Source organism: Dreissena polymorpha, chromosome 6 (assembly GCF_020536995.1).
Source record: "Dreissena polymorpha isolate Duluth1 chromosome 6, UMN_Dpol_1.0, whole genome shotgun sequence".
Classification (NCBI taxonomy): Eukaryota; Metazoa; Mollusca; class Bivalvia; order Myida; family Dreissenidae; genus Dreissena; species Dreissena polymorpha.
The window spans coordinates 30,504,257-30,527,286 of NC_068360.1; the positions used below are offsets into that span (position 1 = coordinate 30,504,257).

Genomic DNA, 23,030 nt, shown 5'->3' on the forward strand with positions numbered 1-23,030 from the left:
AGCTTTTATTTTTAACTTAAACCTTTCCCTTAAATTGGGCTTAATTAGCATGCAACAAGCATTGAAGGAGTGTAGAAAGACAGCCCAAAGCCTTAAATGGAAAAATTCAGACGTGGCGAAAGACCATTACATTTTACAGGCCAGACTTGCCTACCAGGAGAAACAATTCACAGGCCTGTTGAAGTTTTTACAGGCCTCAATTTTAAGTGTTTGACCGGTAAGTGCATAGTCTCAGCATGGAAAAGAAAATTCATAAAAGTGCAAACTGAACATTATTATAAAGCATTATTTCTTCTTGAATGCTCTGAGCGTTTATGAGTACATACGTACAGCTCAGAGGGTCAATAGCTGTGAGTTGTATTATTGCAACTAACATAAGCATAAAAACTTGATTTGGGGAAATAAATTCTGGATCTGGATAGGTACGTTGCAGGACCTTTCGGTGTAGGCGCAACGGGGGAGAGGGTGGTAAGTCCCACTGTAGGACAGTGGGTGTTAGTTTCAGTTTGTGGATATACTAACGCTTTAAACATATATACTTGAGTGTTGTCGATGTATTTAGCTAAGAGACATTAATAAATTAAATAAGTTTACCTTTACATATCCATTTCACTAACATGCCATTACAGTAAACTGTTCAGTGTGGCAAACATAATAGAGCAGAATATGCACATGAATCTGATTAAACACAGATCCACTTGCATATAAATCAAATCATGTTTGTCTTTTATTTTGCATTTTCGACAAAAAAAATCCTGTAACTGTTAGATGTATTTTTCTTTGCGAGTAGACTGCATTCCAATTTTCAAACACTTCATCACTTGTTCTGTGACATTCAGTTCATACATTTGCAAAAAAAAGAGAGTTTTATTTGTATCTAAAACCTATGCTCTATCGTAGAATGACACGCTCTTTTCATTAATCGATACTAATTATATGATGTCCGTCGTAAATTCGATAGTTATTTGTTCTCGCTGAGCATCGTTATTTCTTTTAATTGTCGGCCATCTTGGATCACGTTAACAACATGTGTACAACGAACGTAAACTCGTATATGTCCGACTACTTTTGCGAACCAATGGTTAAGTATGATGTCGTTCGGCCATTTTCACGGAACACCGCCGATCGCGATGCTGGTTATAGACGCTTGCATTACTGTCTATTCTGGGGCGTATGAAATTCCAACCATCGGAGCGACCTAGATCGGTCAGGGGCGATAATAATAGACAGGGATATAAATACGCACATGAATAAATATTGCTTTCGGCTCTTTTGTCATCGTCGAAAAAAACGAAAATAAAAAAAATAAGTTTTCAGAAATCGCAATAAAATTTTTTGGGTCGGGGGGTAAAAAGTGGGTCGGTCGGTAAAGGGCAAACAAACTCAATTTTAATTTAGGCCTCATGTGCATACTGTACAGACCACACAGGCTACTGCAAGCCTCATGTGTATACTGTACAGACCACACAGGCTACTGCAAGTTGCATTTAATTTTCAATTTTTTATTTTTTGGAAAACCTTCAATTGGGATTTTTTCTGCTGACAGCAATTAGCAAAGTTTTAGTTTTTCCCCATTGGGAAAGTGCCTTTTGCAGTACTTTATAAAGAAAGAAAAAAATTGCTGGCATTAAAACCACTTTTCCATGAACAAGGGTCACGTCAACAAGGGTTTCATAAATAAGGCGTAGAAAACTTGCACAAACCTTCGGCAGAAGAGTATTCCCACTGCCAGACAAGCAAGGAACACGATGATTAACGAAACAACAATCCCCACCAGGCTGCCTAGAAACATCAAACAACAACATGGTCAAGACATGGGCCTTGATGTTTCAAACATTTTCAAACATTTAACCGTTTCCCCGTAAGAAGCAAAATGAAAATGGATTTGCAACCAGCAAAGTAACTCGCATTCCGTTCACGTTTAATGCTGTTTGCTGCTCATCAGTATCTAAGGGATGGAAATGAAGCCTTTAAAACTTGAATTTAGTAACAAAGGTCTTTCATTAAATTTAGCTATCTATGAGACTACAAATGCGTCAAAATATGTATCTAAGTGGTAATGGGTTAATTGATAAAGAAATGGAAAATACGCTTGTTCTGCAAACAAGAAAAACCGTCAGGAGACGTACTTTCATGTTACAAACATTTAACACTTTAAGACTCGTATACGTATTTGACACGTTTTTTTTCTTGAAAATAAAAAGACCTTTCTTACAAGATTCAAGTTTTAAAGGATCTATTTCCAACAATTAATACACTTATGAGCAGCAGCAAACAACATAAAACCTGAACAGACTTCCAGTTACCCCTTTACCACTTATAACACATTTTGACGCAATTGAAGTCCTTTAGAAAACCATATTAAATTTAAGTCCTTTCTTAACATATAAGTTTGAAAGGCTTTATTTCCAACCCTAAGATAATGATGAGTAACAAAGAGCATTAAACCTGAACAGACTGCGAGATACTCACTGGCTGTTATGGTTTATGCTGGTTGCAAAAGCCATTTTCACTTTGCTTCTAATGAGGAAAGGGTTAGTGCGGATTTTATGCTGGTTACATATAGCCATGTTCACCTCCCTTCTGAGTGGAACTGCTTAAGATTTGGAAAATACACCTTTTCTGACAAAAAATATAACTTTTGAACCAAATTTATGTTTGAAAGGCTGATATAATGTTTTCATGGTAGACCTTTTCAACGCAAATAAATGCCGGCCCAACACCCTGTTTCCATGACAACAATTTAATGTCTAGTTACCTGTAGAGATGCCACTGTGTTCACTGAACGTCACTTGTCTGACAACCTCCCCACCCTGTCCAGGGGCTGTAATGGTTACAACAACATGGTCAGGTAACAGAAAGGCGGTTTAAAACAGCAAAACTCAAAACTTTTGAAATATTGGCACTTTTTCACAGTCTAACAGTAGGATCTATTTCCAACGATTATACACTTAATGAGCTGCAGCAAACAGCATAAAACCTGAAGAGACTTCCAGTTACCCCTAAACCACTTATAACACATTTTGACGCATTTGAAGTCCTTTAGAAAACCAAATTAAATTTAAGTCCTTTCTTAATATATTGAAGTTTGAATGGCTTTATTTCACATCCCAAGATAATGATGAGTAGCAAACAGCATAAAACCTGAACAGACTGCGAGTTACTCGCAGGCTGTTATGGTTAATACTGGTTGCAAAAGCCATTTTCACTTTGCTTGTAATGAGGAAAGGGTTAGTGCGGATTTTGTGTTGGTTACATATAGCCATTTTCACCTCCCTTCTGAGTGGAACTGCTTAAGATTTTGAAAATACACCTATCTGACAAAAAATATAACTTTTGAACCAAATTTATGTTTGAAAGGCTGATTAAATGTTCATGGTAGACCATTTCTACGCAAATAAATGCCGGCCCAACACCCTGTTTCCATGACAACAATTTAATGTCTAGTTACCTGTAGAGATGCCACTGTGTTCACTGGACGTAACATGTCTGCCAACCTCCCCACCCTGTCCAGGGGCTGTAATGGTTACAACAACATGGTCAGGTAAAAGAAAGGTGGTTTAAAACAGCAAAACTCAAATATGTATATAAATATATAAATAAATAACACTAGAGCATTAAACAAGAAACCGTCGGAGACGAGTGATGCCATAGGTTTTTTGATACAATATTGCACTATATATTGGATAAAAGGAAACGTCTTAAGGGGCATAACTTTGGACAAAATAATACGATGGATGGTTTAGCAACTTAAAAATTTCAAAGGGCCATAAATCTCTAAATAAATCATCTAACCAGAACCCACAAATAACATGCCCATCTCCTCAAGGTAGTTAAGCTTCCCATAAAGCTTCATTGAATTCTAGTCAGTAGTTGGGGAGAAATAACCCGGAAAAGAATTGCACTATATGTACAGTTTAAAGAAAATTTCAAAGGGCCAAAACTCTGTGAAAAATCATCCGACCATAACCGGCAGATAATATGCACATCTTATGTTGCTAGTGAAGCTTTCCATAAAGTTTCATTGAATTCCAGTTATTAGTTGCTGAGAAATAGCCCGGCCAAGAATTGCACTATATGTACAATGGAAAATTTCAAAGGGCTAAACTCTGTGAAAAATCATCCGACGAGAACCGGCTGATAACATGCACATCTCCTCTTCGTAGTGAAGCTTCCCATAAAGTTTCATTGAATTTCAGTCATTAGTTGCTGAGAAATAGCCCGGACAAGAATTGCACTATATGTACAGTTAATGGAAAATTTCAAAGGGCCATAACTCTGTGAAAAATCATCCAACCAGAACCCCCTGATAATATGCACATCTCCTCTTGGTAGTGAAGCTTCCCATTAAGTTTCATTGAATTCCGGTCATTAGTTGCTGATAAATAGCCCGGACAAGAATTGCACTATATGTACAGTTAATGGAAAATTTCAAAGGGCCATAACTCTGTGAAAAATTATCCGACCAGAACCCGCTGATAATATGCACATCTCCTCTTGGTAGTGAAGCTTCCCATAAAGTTTCATTGATTTCTGGTCATTAGTTTCTGAAAAATAGCCCGGACAAAAATTGTGCATGGACGGACACACGGACAGACACACAGACAGACAGACGAAGCCGGGACTATATGCTCCCCCCAAAATAAATTTTGGGGCAGCATAATAAGCAAGATGTGTTTGTGAAACACTATGTCCCCCCATAAATTTGACCTTTGACCTTTGACCTTGAAGGATGACCTTGACCTTTCACCACTCAAAATGTGCAGCTCCATGAGATACACATGCATGCAAAAAATCAAGTTGCTATCTTCAATATTGCAAAATTTGACCTTTGACCTTGAAGGATGACTATGACCTTTCACCAGTCAAAATGTGCAGCTCCATGAGATACACATGCATGCCAAATATAAAGTTGCTATCTTCAATATTGCAAAAGTAATGGCCAATGTTTAAGTTTGACTTTTAAAATAAAACTAGAGCTTAGTCACAGACGTGACGAATACCCCCACATGCTGCATTGACACAGAATATTTTGCATGTTGTCTTCACAAAAAACAGCGGACACCATGCTCAATGTTTAAAACGCACTAAATGACCCCGTGACCTAGTTTTTGACCCGGCATGGCCCATGTTTGAACCTGACCTACACATCATCTAGATACAACTTCTGACCAAGCAGGGCTCGACATTAACGGTAGTCCGACTGTCCGGGACAACCAAATTGTTGGTCCGGACAAGTAAATAAAGAATTTGCTAGTCCGACGGGACAAGTGGTCATTATAAATTATAAATTAATTACTTAGAAAAAAAATGCCTTTAAATCCGTTATTTCTGTGGAGTTACCACACAACTTTTTCAATTATATTGTGTTTACATTTAAACAACAAAGCGCAAAATATTCCGATAGTTCCATGTTATACTACACCGCACTGTTCACAAGGGAAGCAACCCTTAACATTTTTCTTTGCCAAGATAACACAAATATTCTCCCTTGTAAAGAATATGCATTTTATGACACCGGTACACACCGTTCTTACAGACAATTAACGTAACAACGTCATCTCTATGTATAGAATGATTTTACGACATCATTCTCATTTGTGGTTTGTTTTCGTTAGTACAATGTCGTCTGCTTAAAAATGTCTATTCTGCTTTCCTTTGGTTTTTCGTCTTTAAAATCACAGGACACTTAAAAAAATACCTTAAGGTATTGAAATGGCCTACAATTATGTTAACATGTATTTTGAACGATTAGAGTCTTTATGATTTGAGCATTTTGCATTATTTCATTATTTTGCAAAGTACTGAGCAGAATAAGATATAATAATCAGGACAAGTTGCTTTTTGGTCAGGACAAGTGGAATATGGTCTACTTGTCCAATCGGACAAGAGGCTTCAAAAGTTAATGTCGAGCCCTGCTAAGTGTGGTAAAAATCGGATGAAAGCTAATTGATTTAAAGAGCGGATACCATGCTCAATGTTTAAAACGCACTAAGTGACCCCGTGACCTAGTTTTTGACCTGCCATGATCCATGTTCGAACTTGGCCTAGACATCATCTAGATGCAACTTCTTACCAAGTTTGGTGAAGCTCGGATGAAAACTACTTGAATTAGAGAGCGGACACCATGCTAAATGTTTAAAACGCACAAAGTGACCCTGTGACCTAGCGACACTTTACACACATGCATTAAACCCCCTTTCACAGAGCACAGCCCATAATATGTTTCTTTACCAGGGCATAAGCAGACATCTATTCCAACCTTAGGGCGAGTAATATACATGTAGCTTGGACAATAGAGTGAATAACCATTTACCGCTTAGATATGTATTTTCACACATTTGAAGTCCCTTAGAAAGTTAAATTTAATTAAAGACCTTTATTACTAGATTCAAGTTTTAAAGGCTTCATTTCCAACTCGCAAATACTGATGAGCAATAAACAGCATAAAACTTGAACTCGCAGGCTGATCTGGTTTTATGCTGGTTGCATAAGCCATTTTCACTTTGCTTCTTATGGGGGAAAGGGTTAAACAAGCTAAACATCAGCAGCAAAGAAGATTATCATTGCATACTTCTTAATTGATATTTTCTATGTTGAATACATGTGAGTTTGCCATGGATTATGTACAGGTATAATGAATAAGGATGAGTTTATTGTGTGAAATGCAGTCTAAGTCATTATAAGCTGACAAAGATTTTTTCTCATTTAAACATAAATTACATTACCACTTATTCTTTATTGTTGATCAAAATAAACAAAACTGAAATTAACTATCTTCGATTTATATGAGTAACTAAAATGTACCATAACACACAAAAATTCATACTGATTGTAAGAATTACACTTGTACTTCCTTTTGATGCAAAACAAGTTTGTTTCTCAAATGTTCCACTGAATTTTTATTTATTATTTGTCACAGTTGTTTATCGATAAATGTCATCTACAATTCAACTAAGTATTTGTGTCCTGTTCTGAGAAAACTGGGCATAATGCATGTGCATAAAGTGTCGTCCCAGATTAGCCTCTGCAGCCCGCACAGGCTAATCAGGGACGACACTTTCTGCCTAAATTGGATTTTTGCTAAGAAGAGACTATTTTAACGAAAAATGTCATAAAAGCGGAAAGTGTCATCCCTGATTAGCCTGTGCGGACTGCACAGTCTAATCTGGGACGACACTTTACGCAAATGCATTATGCCCAGTTTTCTCAGAACACGACCCATTTTCACTATTATTGCAAGAATTACCTTGAATCAATGAGCTATTGTCCACTGTGAAGTCATCAGAATGTAGAGCAGAGTACTCCCCTTCATTGGCTTTAACACCAACAATTGGTACAGTGGTGGCTTCTGAAGATATTGCTTGTGATGATGCAAGAGATGTGGATTTTTCTGTTGTTGTTGTTGCTGCTGTTGTTGTTGTTACTGTTGTTGATGTTGCCATTGATGTTTTAGGTGCAGGTGTAGTTGTAGGTGCAGGTGTTGTTGGTGGTAATGTTATCATGTCTGAAATGAAAACAAAAGGCAAGGAAACCTACAGTAAAAATGTCAATGTACAATATGTATGTTATATCAATTTATAACACAAAAAGAGGGCCATGATGACCATGAAGCGCTCACCTGGATTCAGGGTGCATCAATTGCCAAAGACTTGATTACCTGGATTTTGACACCAAAAAACCCAGAGCTATAGAATAATAAGGTAAATATTCATTTTCTGTCTAAGTTTGATCAAGATTTTTTTTTAAAGATTGAACTGGTGACGAAGATTTTGGACCCAGATGAACAAGAATCATACTTAGCCTAGATAATGTCAAGATAAACATTTGACCATGTTTCAAACAGATTGATGACTCTTCTCAAGTGATAACAATGTTTTCCTTATGTCAACCTGGTGACCTTGTCTTTGAACATCCGTGACCAAGATTATAACACGCCCTAGATGTTGTGGAAATAAATAGTCTTAAAAAGTTGTAACAAGATTGTTCTAGTATTTGACCTGGTGATCTGGTTTTTGTCACACACTACTCAGATACAAACTTACCCTAGGTATTGTCAAGACAAACATTCTGACCAAGTTTTGGGAAGAGTAAGTCCTCAATGGACTCACCAGATCTTTGTGAGATCTTACTTATGACCTACTTTTTTTATGCAAACTTTGTAGAAACCAGATTAAAACTCGGCCTAATTATTGTCAAGATAAACATTCTGACTAAATTTTATCACATGCTATACCCTGTTTCCCATTTAAAACAACTATTACATATTTTTTTATATTACACATGTGTAATACAACATTTTGAAGCGTTTTCATTGGCTTAATTTTCGTTCATTGACCAATCGCATTTTGTTATTTTCCTGAAATGACGTTGTAATGTCAAATGACGTCAAGAAATGTAAACAACATTCGGGATTAATCATTATGTTTGCGTAAATATTTATTTAATTTGCTCATTTAAAAACATGTGATAAACAAGAAATGTGTTTGTCAGAAACACTATGTCCCCTTCTGCGCCGCTTTGAAGCTATATATTTGACCTTTGATCTTGAAAGATGACCTTGACCTTTCACCACTCAAAATGTGCAGCTCCATGAGATACACATGCATGCCAAATATGAAGTTGCTATCTTCAATATTGCAAAAGTTATGGCAAATGTTAAAGTTTGATGCAAACACACAAACCAACACACAAACAAACTGACAGGGCAAAAACAATATGTCCCCCACTATAGTTGTGGGGGACATAAACAAATCTGACACTCGTCATATCATACCATATTTTATTAAACTCGTCCAGATAATTCGTTAGTAAGCTTGCCAAAGGCTTGCTTATTAACAAAATTCCTGAACTCGTTTAATAAAATATGGTATGATATGACAACTCGTGCCGGATCCTATATGTATTATGTTTAGGTGAACAATATTGTTTCCACTTTGGATAAAAATACTTAAAAATTAAGAACAAAAGTGTTTGTAATGTTATATTTACTTAGGTTCAATTTAAAGACCTTGATTGGAAATTACCTAAATGTTGAGATTTACACACACAAAAATTGTTTTGGAAAAAGGGGAATTTTAGGAAGTCATTTCAGAAAAAAAAAGAGATTGGGAATGTGTCACAATTTTGGCCCAAAATTTGACCAAAAAAGCATTGATTTAGTTTAAACCTACCGTATACGTGCACTTATAAGACGCCCTCGCTTATAAGACGCACCCCGATTTCGGACTTTATAATTGGTGGATTTAAGACTGACCCGCGTGTAAGACGCGGTCAAATTTTGCCGTTTTCATCGGCCGAAAAACTGCAGAATGTTGAAGAAAATCAATAAGAAACACATTGAGAATTTTTCATACTCGCGCTGCATACAATTAGTAATTCACGCAAGTCCGAAAAAAAAACAATCAAACAACAAAGTAAATAATATTTGTTTATTTCATGATATATAAGTAGGTTTTAATTTATTTTCAAGTATTATTCATACAGTAAAAATAATTTTCAAATTAACACAATTTCTAACAATTGCGTATTTAATCAATTTGCCATAACAATTTCAAACATATTACGTTCGTAATTGATCATATCATTCATCTTAAAATCCTTCGAAATTCTCATCATCGCTTTCACCGAACAGTTCGTAGAATTCCTCAATAGTGAGATTGTCATTGTAAACCCAGTCGCCGATATCATCATCATCATCGTCGCAATCACTAACCTTTGCACAGGCCGATACATCCTCAGATTGATCGCGATTTTCCACAAGATCATCAAACAACTCGTCGTCCTGTGTACCATCCATTGAGTTTGAGATAATAAGAGTTTTGTTTGCGTTTCATTTTGACGATTCCAGTAGTTGTAATTTGTAAATATAATTGTATTGTTTGACTGGTATTGAAAACTAAGAGGCAGATATAGATTACGTTGATTATGCAAATGTTACGCCCATTGTCTATAGGTAATGCCTACTTTCATAAAATTAGCCAGTCGCGTGATAGAGTGAACTCACGGGTCAAGAAGAAAGCCACCTGTGGATAATTGCATGCGGTCGCTCTTTGCTCCCGCTGTCGTGGGTCCCTTATAAATAAGGTGTCATCGGCATAAGGGGGTCGTCTGAATGAACGTGTTTATTTAACAATTGACAGTTGCAAACTGGTAACTATTTTCAGACAATACCCTTATTGCCAATTATGTCTTAATTGACAATTAACAGCGTCGAACAAAGACGATCAGGTGATACAAATTTGTAAAGAAGCACTTGTAATCGCGTGTTTATTTAACAATTAACAGTTTCAAGCTGCGAACTGATTTTGCTGTTATTTTAAGCATGTTTGGCATCATGTCGCCGCTTACACACGTATACTATTATGTCCAATTTATATGACATTTAACGACGTCGCGCGCAGACAATCGGGTGATACAAACTTTTCAAGTATAACCATGGACAATATAATGCCTTACGACCCCAAAATAACAAAATTCAAATAAAAAATAGTAGACAACAAAATCAATAATGATACATTTTATTTCAAGTAAATCGGTAACTGAACATAGCGTTCCGATACACGGTACGGGCAAATACAGACTTTAGAGAAAACGCAAATGGCTGCCGCGATGATTCAAAACAATTGACAAGTGTCCAACTTGGCCAGCGTAAGCCCAGTAAACTCGATATTTTGAAAAATTTCGCTTATTTTCACAAGTATCTCGCTTAAAAGACGCGACCCCCACTTTAACTTATTAATTTGAGTCTTAAAAATGCGTCTTATAAGCGCACGTATACGGTATGTATTTGAGCTCAATTGCAATGAAAGTATTTCATACCCAAAATTTTTCATACCCTTTTTTTTGGAATAGCCAATTTTTTTTTCTTACACAATTTTTTTTCGTACCCAAATTTTTTCGTACCAAATGTTTTTATCGTACCCAATTTTTTAAAGTTCCCAAAAAAAATTTGTACCCATTTTTTTTCGGACCCAAATATTTTTCGTACCCCAATTTTGTTTTATACCCAAATGTTTTCGTATCCAAATTTTTTTTCATACCCAAATGTTTTTGTACCAAATTTTTTTTTTTACCCAATTTTTTTGTGTACCCAAATTTGTTCGTACCCAATTTTTTTCGTACCCAATTATTTTTCGTACCTATTTTTTTTTTGTACCCAAATTTTTTCGTATCCAAATTTCTTTCGTACCCAATTTTTTTTCATACCCAAATTTGTTCGTACCCAATTTTTTTTGTGCCTATTTTTTTTTTTGTACCAAAATTTTTTTCATACCCAAAATTTTGTTTTAACAAAATTTCTTCATTTATTCACCAATTGACTTCAAATTAATACTGAACATCTCTTATGACAACACCGTCTATATCAAGCGTCAAGTTGCTATCTTCAATATTGCCAAAGTTATGGCCAATGTTAAAGTTTGATGCAAACAAACCAACAAACAAACAGACAGGGCACAAACAATATTTCCTCCAGTATAGACTAAGGGGCATAAAAATTCAACACCTGAGCCACACTTCAATCTTATTTTACACTTTCTGTAGCACAGCCTTATTATAAGCCAGCAAGAATTCAAGCTAATTTGTATGGTAGACCTTTACAAAGAAAACTAAGATGAACAGTTTTATTGTACTATAGGAGCAGCATCATTCGAAAATGGGCAGTGTGGTCAGGAGCTACCATGTCTGCTTATGAGGCCATGAAACCTGGAGTGAAATTTATAGCATACAATGTAGCTACTGACCAGGCTACTCTATTGCACAGGCTTGTCTGGAGCTACGCTGGCTGGCATAAGACCCATTTTCACATGACACAGCTCATACAATATAGTTATATATTACACAAAATCAACAAGGGCTGTGTGTAAAACATGCATGCCCCCCATATGGGCTGTCAGTTTTAGTGGCAGCCATTGTGTGAATACTTTTTTGGCACTGTGACCTTGACCTTTGACCTAGTAACCTGAAAATTAAGAGGGGTCATCTGCGAGTCATGATCAATGTACCTATGAAGTTTCATGACCCTAGGCGTAAGCTTTCTTGAGTTATCATCCAGAAACCATTTTACTGTGTCAAGTCACTGTGACCTTGACCTTTGACCTAGTGACCTGAAAGTCAATAGGGGTCATCTGCGAGTCATGATTAATGTATCTATGAAGTTTCATGATCCTAGGCATAAGCGTTCTTGAGTTATCATCTGGAAACCATTTTTCTAAGTTGAGTCACCGTGACCTTGACCTTTGACCTAGTGACCTGAAAATCTATAGGGGTCATCTGCGAGTCATGATCAATGTACCTATGAAGTTTCATGATCCTAGGCATAAGCGTTCTTGAGTTATCATCTGGAAACCATTTTACTATTTCGGGTCACCGTGACCTTGACCTTTGACCTAGTGACCTCAAAATCAATAGGGGTCATCTGCGAGTCATGATCAATGTACCTATGAAGTTTCATGATCCTAGGCCTAAGCGTTCTTGAGTTATCATCCGGAAACCATCTGATGGACGGACGGACATACGGACCAACCGACATGTGCAAAACAATATACATGTACCCCCTCTTCTTCGAAGGGGTGCATAAAAATATTAAAACAAAATTATTGTAAGTTATGGAAGCCAGAGCTACATATACCTAGAAATGAAAAGAGTAAATTGTTAGTAACAAGAGTAGACCATACATTTTGACCACATTTTACTTATATCCAACATGCGCATTCAAATATACCTTTCTCACAGTTGGCCCCAGTTCTACCTTCGATACACTGGCAGGTGTATGATCCCACAGTATTGGTGCAAGTTCCACCAAATAGACACGGGTTATTTGTGAGGCATTCATTAATGTCTGAAACCCAGACAAACTTAATATATAACTTACTAAATATCATACCCTATATAAATACCTTCCTCTGTGAACATATGGTTTTATTCATGTCCTTAAAGTGTCATAACAGATTAACTTGTGAAATCCACGACAGCTAATCAAGTACAAAACTTTCCGACTTAAATCAATTAATTGCCAAGAAGAGACATCCTTAAAAACAACAAGAGATGTGTTTGTCAGAAACACAATGCCCCCTAATGCACCGCTTTTTTTGTGTGACCTTTGACCTTGAAGGATGACCTTGACCTTACCCTTTCACCACTCAAAATGTGCAGCTCCATGAGATACACATGCATGCCAAATATCAAGTTGCTATGTTCAATATTTCAAAAGTTATTGCAAAACTTTACTATATTAAAGTTTTAAATATTCGACCTTTGACCTTGAAGGATGACCTTGACCTCTCACCACTCAAAATGTGCAACTCTATGAGATACACATGCATGCCAAATATCAAGTTGCTATGTTCAATATTTCAAAAGTTATTGCAAAACTTAACTATATTAAAGTTTTAAATATTCGACCTTTGACCTTGAAGGATGACCTTGACCTCTCACCACTCAAAATGTGCAACTCTATGAGATACACATGCATGCCAAATATCAAGTTGCTATTTTCAATATTTCAAAAGTTATTGCAAAACTTTAATATATTAAAGTTTTAAATTTTTGACCTTTGACCTTGAAGGATGACCTTGACCTTGACCTTTCACCACTCAAAATGTGCAGCTCCATGAGATACACATGCGTGCCAAATATCAAGTTGCCATGTTCAATATTTCAAAAGTTATTGCAAAACTTTACTGTAACCTTTAAGTTTTGGAACAGAATGACAGAATGACAGACAGACAGGCCAAAAACAATATACCCCCGATCTATCGATCCGGGGGCATAAAAAATACAAAATGCTGAACTTGTCGTCATTGATTAGTTTGTGTAGACAACACAGGCTAATTGGGGACGACATTTAACCACCATGCATTAAGCCCCATTTTCCCAGAGCAAGGCTCATATCTGTTACACGTGCAGGTCTAATGGTTGAAATGTAACATTCTGAGCATATGTAATAAAATTAAATGAGCCACGTTCTGAGAAAACTAGGCTTAATGCATGTGCGTAAAGTGTTGTAATATGCACAGGCTAACCAGGGACGACACTTTCCGCTTTTATGGTGTTTTTAGTTTCAAAGAAGTCCCTCCTTACCAAAAATCAAGTTTAGGAGGAAAGTGTCGTTCCTAATTAGCCTGTGTGAACTGCACAGGCAAATCTGGGACGACACTTTACGCACATGCATTAAGCCCAGTTTCTCAGAACGCGACTCAATTTAAATTTAGATAAATCAAGTGTAAAATACAAAACCACAGCATCAGATAAAGAAATGTTAATCAGTTACAGCAGTTTTACAATTAACACCCAACATAATCATTCTTAGAAGACCCATAATCAACTACCGGTTCTTTTGGAACAAGCAAATTTGTTGAATTGATTTCCCTCGCCAATAGGCTTCTGGACACAAAAGTGTTATATTTGACACTCAAAAAAGCATTTTTCCAAGATACAAAGGGCCATAACTCTGTTATTAACAGATGGTGTACAATGCCATAAGGCGTGCATCATCCTCTTATCCATATATATACTCATACCAAGTTTCAATGAAATCCACCAAAGCACTTTCAAGATATGGCTCCGGACACAAAAGTGCCGGACGGACGGACGGAAAGACGGACGGACGGAAGGACAAAAAGATAGACGGAAGGACGGACAACGCCAAAACAGTATCCCTCTGCCTTTGGCGGGGGATAATAACAAACATGTCCTAAATAATGTGCAGTCAATAAGTGATTAGAACTTAACCCATTTATGCCTAGTGGACTCTCCCATCCTTCAAAATTGGATCAATTTATTTCCAAAATTAGGGATGTCTAGTATATTTATTTCTATATTTAGAATTTCTGTTACAGAAATTCCTTTAAGCAAACTGCGCAGACCCTGATGAGACGCTGCATCATGCAGCGTTTCATCTGGGTCTACGCTGTTTGCATAGGCCTTTTTTCTAGACGCTAGGCATAAATGGGTTAATAAGCCGAATCAGTTCTACTGCTTTGAAATTTTTCATAAAAATTTGAGACATTACTTAATCACAAATTTGAGCTTTGTTTGGATGTCACACTTCATTTTCCCATTAGGTAGACATTATTTGCATACTGTCATTTTGTACTGTGTAAAGAGTATAGTATCCCAAACATACTTAAGTCAATATCTGGCTCAACGATTTTATTTGATTACAGTTAAACTAATATGCTCGCAGTGGTGTTTCATAAAAGCTTTTTTGAGTTTTGAGCTTGACTTAAAACTGAGTTCGAGGATGAACATGTTCGTATTCTCTGAGTTGACTGACATTCTCAATCACAGCTAAGTGGATATGAATCAAATCCAAAATTCATGACTTGATAAAAACAAGAGGGCCTGAAAGGCCTAAAGTCGCTCACCTGAGATAAAAAGAAATGACCTGTTCATTGCAGCCCAAGATATCAATGGAACAAATGTTCTTACCAAGTTTCATGAAAAATGAACAACAAATGGCCCCCTGGAGGCCATGTTTTTCAACAGACCTGAACCATTTTTGAACTCGTCCAAGATATCATTGGGACAAACCTCTGACAAAGTTGCATGAAGATCCAACAATAAATGTGGCCTCTACAGTGTTAACGAGGCAAATATTCATGATGCACATCAGAAGACAGACAATTGACAAAAGGTGATCACAAAAGTTCACCATGAGCAAAAAATATTATGCTCATAAAGATTGTCAACATATGTTTGAAGATGATATTATTAAAACTAATTGAGTAAACTAAATCCAGATATGATAACAACATTTACATTCAGCAAGTGTCATTCAGATTGAACTAAAAATGTGACTTAAAGTATTCACAATGTTTTACTATAAACAACTGTAGACATACAAAAAAACTACCACCCCTGAGAGCCTTGTTGTAAAACAAACATGAACTATTTTCAGACTCACCTTGCAATTATATTTCCAATTAAAAAATCAATAAACCCGTTTTAAAACACAAATCTTTGATAATCACTCAATAAATTGAGACTTCATCAATAAACTGTGTAACTCAAAAATTATATCTTCTCTTATCTATGGTGCCACACATCAAAGAAATAGCACACCAAGGTATCAAGTTGCTGATCTTAAAATAGAACATCAAGGTTCACTCAGAGATGCATTTTGATTTGTGCTAAGGCAGCTGATAAGGGTCAGTTGGAGTAATTAAGTGTGCATTCATGATTGGAATTCAAACAATTCAAGCTATGAACAGTTTTTTCTCCCTTAAGTCATTTACTGCGAAATAAATATTACTGCATTAAACTTCAAGAATATTTAATTAACTAGAGTGTAAAAAAGGGTTTACAATAGCCATGTAAGGAAAAATGCCCCACCCCCTGGTGGCCATGTTTTTCAACCATCTGGAACCATTTTCCAACTCATCCAAGATATCATTGGGACAAATATTCTGACAAAGTTTCATGAAGATCAAATAATAAATGTTGCCTCTAGAGTGTTAACAAGGTTTTACAAAAGCAATATATAGCCATATAAGAAAAAATGCCCCGCCCCCTGGTGGTCATGTTTATAAAGCAACCGTAACCATTTTCATACTTGTCCAAGATATCATTGGGACACATCTTAAGACCAAGTTTCATGATGATTGGACAATAAATGTGGCCTCTAGAGTGTTAACAAGGTTTTGCTATAGCCATATAAGGAAAAATGCCCCGCCCCCTGGCTGTCATGTTTTTCAACTAACTGGCACCATTTTCGAACTCGTCCAACATATTATTGGGATAAATCTTCTAACCAAGTTTCATTAAGATTGGACAATAAATGTGGTCTCTAGAGTGTTAACAAGGTTTTACTACAGCCATATATAGTCATATACAGAAAAATGCCCCACCCCTTGGCAGCCATGTTTTTTTTTCTCAAGCAAACGTAATCATTTTTGAACTCATCCAAGATATCATTGCGACCAATCTTCTGACCAAATTTCATGAAGATTGGGCAATAAATGTGGCCTCTAAAGTGTTAACAAGGCATATGTTGACGCCGCACAACACACACCGCACGACAGACAAAAGGCGATCACAAAAGCTCACCATGAGCACATTGTGCTCAGGTGAGCTAAAAATGAGAATGTCCTTCATTCTGGGCCCTTAATTGTTTAACGCTTTCCCCCATAAGAAGCAAAGAGAAAATGGCTTTTGCAACCAGCATAAAACCAGAACAGCCTGCGAGTAACTCGCAGTCTGTTCAGGTTCTATGCTGTTTGCTGCTCATCAGTATCTAAGGGTTGGAAATGATGCCTTTAAAATTTGAATCTAGTAAAAAATATCTTAAATTAAATTTAACTTTATAAGTGAATATAAATGCATGAAAACATGTATCTAAGAGGTATAACACAAATTGTACGAGTACTGTGTACCAATATCGCAGTTGAGGCCGGTGTATCCCGCTGGACACTGGCACTGGTATGATCCTGCATTGTTGATGCACACCGCGCCATTCAGACAAGGGCTCATCTCACATTCATTATTGTCTGAAAAGGGGAGTTAACATTGTAAAATGGAAAGAGGAGATAACAATGAAACAGGACATTTAGCATATTTTGGCAGTGAAGCATATAACATGTCAATATGCGTAGACAAGAAGAGACCTTTGATACTGGCTATCATTTGCATCACAAAATGGAACTTGTAATTTATTAGGTAAGAAATAGCAATTATACACCTTAATATTTATTTGGTAATAATAAATTGCAACAGTTTCATAAAGATTTATCATTGGTTCTTAATGATTCACAATGATGTGTTGATTACAGGTGATAAAGAAGTTTTAAAAAACAAAACACATTGACTCATATTGATTTGTGGATTTAACCGATATTCATATTGTAGAAACAAAGTTAACATAAGTTATGTATTTTTTTAATTTTTCCATTCTTATATATATGGGTGTATGTTTGGTTTCTAAAGATAAAGACTATCGCATGAGTGCATATATTCACATTTCATTTGGTTCTAATGGAAATATATGAAAAAAAGAGAACAACTTACTTAAGAAATAAAAGTTACATCTGGCTGGAGTTTTATTTTTTCCAGCTCAGAAGCTAAGCAAAAATGGCTATGAAACCTATTTGCTGCTCATCAGTATGCTATGGTTTGGAAATGAAGTCTTTGAAACTTGAATCTAGTAAGAAAGGTCTAAAATGTAATTTGATTTTCTCAAGGACTTCAAATGGGTCAAAGAGTGCATCTGAGTGGTAAAGGATTAATTGAGCCGTACTTTGTGAAAAGGTGTTTAATGCATGTGTGTAAAGTGTCAGGCTAATCAGCGACGACACTTTCCTCCTAAACTAGATTTTTGCTAAGAAGAAACTTTCTTTAAACAGAAAATATCATAAAAGCGGAAAGTGTCGTCCCTTATTAGCCTGTGTGGACTGCACAGGCTAATCTGGGAGGACACTTTACGCACATGCATTAAACCACTTTTTTTACATCACAAGTCTCAATTAATGAAGCTGTTTTATACCATATTCACAGTTAGCGCCTCTCCATCCCTTGGGACATGAACACTTATACGAGCCCTCAGTGTTAGAGCAGGTGCCCTTGTTGAGACACGGGTTCTGGAGGCACTCGTTGATATCTGCAGGTAATAAATGCAGCTTGAACATAACTGTTATAGATTAACAGTCACCAGGGCCCATATTCCCCAACCTGAATCGTTAACTTCATAAATGAAGGCTGAAAAATTTATCATTTTACCTGAATAAAAGTAGATTATTCTGTGTAACAATTGCAAGCCCAAAATGTGTGTATAATATATTTTCTTAGAACATAGACTTATAAAAAGAGGATGGCTGAATTAAATTGGAAAACATTTTTGATGAATTTAAATGTAACTGAAAACACAAATTAGAACTTGATTTATATAAACTGGCGAAAAAAGGTGCATAAGCGCAAAACAGCATTAAAATTCATTGTTTCATGATATTGCCTTAAGATGATTGGTTTGAATGAAAAGTGCGTACCAAAGGCACATGTGTCTCCCTTGTAACCAGGTGCACACTCACACCTGTATTTGCCAATCTCATGTATACAAGTGCCACCGTTCAAGCATGTCACTGTCAGGCATTCATCAATATCTGAAAGTTACCTGTTTATGTTATTGAGATTTTAATGTATATATGGACAATGCTTTGTTAAAGGGGCTTTAATACATGTATGTAAAGTGTTCTCCCAGATTAGCTCATCAGGGACAACACTTTTTGTTTTTATGATATTTTTCGTTTAAAGAAAGTCTCTTCTAAGCAAAAATCCAGTTTAATCGGAAAGTGTTGTCTCTGATTAGCCTGTGCAGACTGCATAGGCTAATCTGGGATCACTTTTAAGGCACATGCATTAAAGCCCCTTTTCACACAGCATGGCTCATATATATATATACATGTATTAATCATTATTTGAAAGGAAAGTGGCTATGTGATCATGGTGATGCACATCGTCATTGGATTACAGTGGCCAATCACAGAAGCTCATAATGATCTTGTACATAGTAAGCTGTTTTAATCTTGAAAACGGAAATTTCTTTGACTATAAACTTGCCATAATGTAATAAAAATATATATATTCTATCTAAAAGAGCATACAGAAAGATAAACACATTCACCTCTATTTTATATTCAAGACCAGTAAACAAAAACACATGTAAGAAGAGTATAAAATATTGCAATATGTTTTTTAATTTAAAACTATTTATTTTAGTTTGATTCTATTGAAAGCCGAAGGCAAATTAAGAAGGTCTCGAGTTAAGTTTCTGGGTAGAACCAGTACTTAGTTTCCTTGGGGAGATTTAAAGAACACTCCCACCATGGAAATCAAACCTGTGACCTCCTTGTGCTGTATGGACATGTTATGCACAACGGCAACTTTTTGTATTGCAATATAAAATCAACCATGCACAAATTACCAATGTTGCATAGTTTTCCAGTCCACCCAGGGGTACAAATACACTTGTACGAGCCTGGTGTGTTGAAGCAGGTGCCCCCATTCTCGCAGCGCACGCCCATGCACTCGTTGATGTCCATGGCGCAGGTGGGTCCGGTCCATCCACGGACACACTGACACGTGTAGGAGCCCTTTGTGTTCAGACAAGTAGCATCATTCTGGCAAGGCTGCTGCAGACACTCGTTCACGTCTGAATATGAAATAATAAAATGCACATGTTTTGGTAATCAATTCTCGTTTTTTTTTTTTCTATTTGTAGCATCTCATAAACCCATCCCTATAAAACTTGAAACATTCACGTATGTTCGTCTTCAAATAGAAACTCGTCTATTTTGATCCCCACTGCCTTTTTAAGGCATTATATCAACTATAATTCAAATCAAAGTACTGACAATACTGGTGTGACGATGCTTTTGAGAGGATGGATATAAAAGCATCAAGTTAAGTTTATCTACATCACAACATTCACCACAACTGTGTATGTTGCAGGTAAGAAAAAAAAATTTGGTACAAAAAATTTGCGACAAAAATTTGGGTATGAAAACAAATTAGGGTACGAAAAAATATTTGGGAACAAAAAAATTGGGACCGAAAAAATTTTGGGTACGAACAAACAATTGGGGATGAAAAAAAAATTGGGTACAAAAAAAAAATGGGTACGAAAAAAAATTGGGTACGAAAAATTTTAGGTACGGAAAAAAAATTGGGGAAAAGTAGTACCTGTGGGGAACTTGACCCACACTCGCACATTTTCGGCCCTTTCCGTAAAACATCAGATAAGTTCCTCGCAGGCAATAGTATGAATACACATTTCGGAAGCGGTAATTCGGTCCTACCTACGCGCGTCAAAATGTAAGCGAAATATGTACACAAGTCTGTCAGGAATTATTGAATTAATGAAGAAAATCGTGTATTGATGTAAGTTTTTTGAAGAAATGTGCAGAAAATATATCAAACAAGAGCTGTGTTTGTGCCCCCTGCTGCGCAGCTTTGAAGCCATATATTTTACCTTTGACCTTGAAGGATGACCTTGACCTTTCACCACTCAAAATGTGCAGCTCCATGACATACACATGCATGCCGAATATTGCTATCTTCAATATTGCAAAATTTTACCTTTGACCTTGACCTTGAAGAATGACCTTGACCTTTCACCAATCAATATGTGCAGCTCTATGAGATACGCATGCACCCCAATATTAAAAAATTTATGGCCAATGTTAAAGTTTTCGGACAGACAGACAGACGCTTTATATTTGACATTTGACCTTGAAGGATGACCTTCACCTTTCACAACTGAAAATGTGCAGCTCCATGAGATGCACATGTATGCCAAATATCAAGTTGCTATGTTCAATATTAAAAAAGTTATGGCCATTAAAGTTTTCGGACGGACGGACAGACTGACACACTGACTGACTGACTGACTGACAGTTCAACTGATATAGGCCACCCTACCGGGGGGCATAAAAAGCAATGGCGAAATTTTTCTCAGCCACATAATTGTTAATAGTTTGATATCACAAAATGAATGTGAAAGTAGAGCTGTCAAAAATGACAACCTGTCAACGTGTTGTTTTTGCTGGCACGAGAGGGCGATTACACTCAATGTGTTCACATTTTGACCATAGGCTTTGTCAATGACCTTTATAGTATGGGTAGCTTTGATATTATTTATTGCTATCATGTAACTGCATGATTGTGTATATGTTTACAATACACAAAACATAAATAATGATATAAATATACTGATTGAGCTTATAATAATCTGAGAACTATAGCCAGGTCAATTAAGGACTTAAAATACAATTTTGTGTCCTGATTTCATGAAGAAATGACCATGCATGTCCTAGATTTCAAATTCAAGGCCCTGGTGTGACACATTGGTAGCATTACCGTTAAAATGTTACCAGGCTTATGAAATTAGTTTTTATTGAACTATCTAAGGAAATCTAAATCAGGCACTGATTTTTCTTGTTTTAATACAGTCATAGTTCAGTTGTGGCCTCTGGGTAATGACCAATTTTTGCTTACTTGTCACACCCTTAAACTTTTCCACACGTCTATAATAGCAAATTTGGATTTAGGTGATCTTCAATGGTACATTTAAACTTTAGCTCTGTTACAAGAGTGCTGGTAAAGTCCAGTCACATATTTAAATCTAGGCCATGTCAAAATCAAAGTGTCAAAGACAAATGAAAGATGCGTTCATTAATTATTGTCCAGTTGTTTACTATTGCTGTAAGTTTTTATATATGACTGATGAACATCATGTGAGAGAAAATTCACATTATCATTGTATATCAGGTTTAGCAACCTTTTAGATAACAAAGTATGCTAGTTTTCAATGTCGCTTCTGGGGATCAAACCTGTAGGGCTTTTAGGAAGATTCTGAAATTTTCGATCCCTCGAGAGCAACCAAACCAAAAATTAAGTCAAATATTGCCGACTTGGTTTTTTAAGTCGGTTCATGAGGAATAATGGAGCTTGATTGGTCATTGTCGGCTCTGGTACTACTTACATGTACCCCGGGTACTCTTAAGTATACTTACATGTACCCTGGGTACTCTAAGTATACTTACATGTACCCCAAGTACGGTAAATAAACGTAATTGTACTCGGTCCATATTAGACTGTACCCGAGTTGTATTCGCGCCCAAAATCCGATGTCGTAAAACGCGCAACCGATTATCTTAAACACACTTCTCTTCAAAAAACACTGCATCAACATGCTTTTTGAGTATGTGTTCCGATAATATAGAGGCCATTCTACAGAAAATTGACATAAATGTGTATATATAATTATTACAAAAAAATAGTCGACAACGACTGATTTAGGGTTAAATTTCCCGGGTACATTTTAGTATATTTAACGTACCCGGGATACATGTAAGTATACTTAAGAGTACCCGGGGTACATGTACGTAGTACCCGAGCTGACAATGAACAATCGAGCGATACTGGAAGGTGCAACATCTCTCACGCCCCCTAGCATCGCCTTTAGCAGTATTCAATTCTCAACAGGAAAGTGCTGGAGTCATTGATCCCGAGGGACAAGAAAAACAATTGATTAATGT

At 36.4% G+C, this 23,030-nt stretch overlaps 1 protein-coding gene across 3 annotated transcripts in view; it reads right to left on the reverse strand.

Moving 5' to 3' along the window:
- The window catches only part of LOC127834098 (protein eyes shut-like), a 70,398-nt gene that overhangs the window by 15,591 nt on the left and 31,777 nt on the right, over positions 1 to 23,030 (reverse strand). Inside the window, exons 5-13 of one of the 3 annotated variants that reach the window (XM_052359708.1) lie at positions 19,916 to 20,143; positions 18,981 to 19,094; positions 18,482 to 18,595; positions 17,376 to 17,489; positions 12,725 to 12,841; positions 7,250 to 7,507; positions 3,452 to 3,517; positions 2,759 to 2,824; positions 1,704 to 1,782 (exon numbers count right to left, since the gene is read on the reverse strand). In XM_052359708.1, coding sequence (XP_052215668.1) covers positions 1,704 to 1,782; positions 2,759 to 2,824; positions 3,452 to 3,517; positions 7,250 to 7,507; positions 12,725 to 12,841; positions 17,376 to 17,489; positions 18,482 to 18,595; positions 18,981 to 19,094; positions 19,916 to 20,143 — 1,156 coding nt within the window. The remainder of the gene's footprint in view (positions 1 to 1,703; positions 1,783 to 2,758; positions 2,825 to 3,451; positions 3,518 to 7,249; positions 7,508 to 12,724; positions 12,842 to 17,375; positions 17,490 to 18,481; positions 18,596 to 18,980; positions 19,095 to 19,915; positions 20,144 to 23,030) is intronic. The other 2 variants (XM_052359710.1, XM_052359709.1) reach the window with 2 other exon arrangements.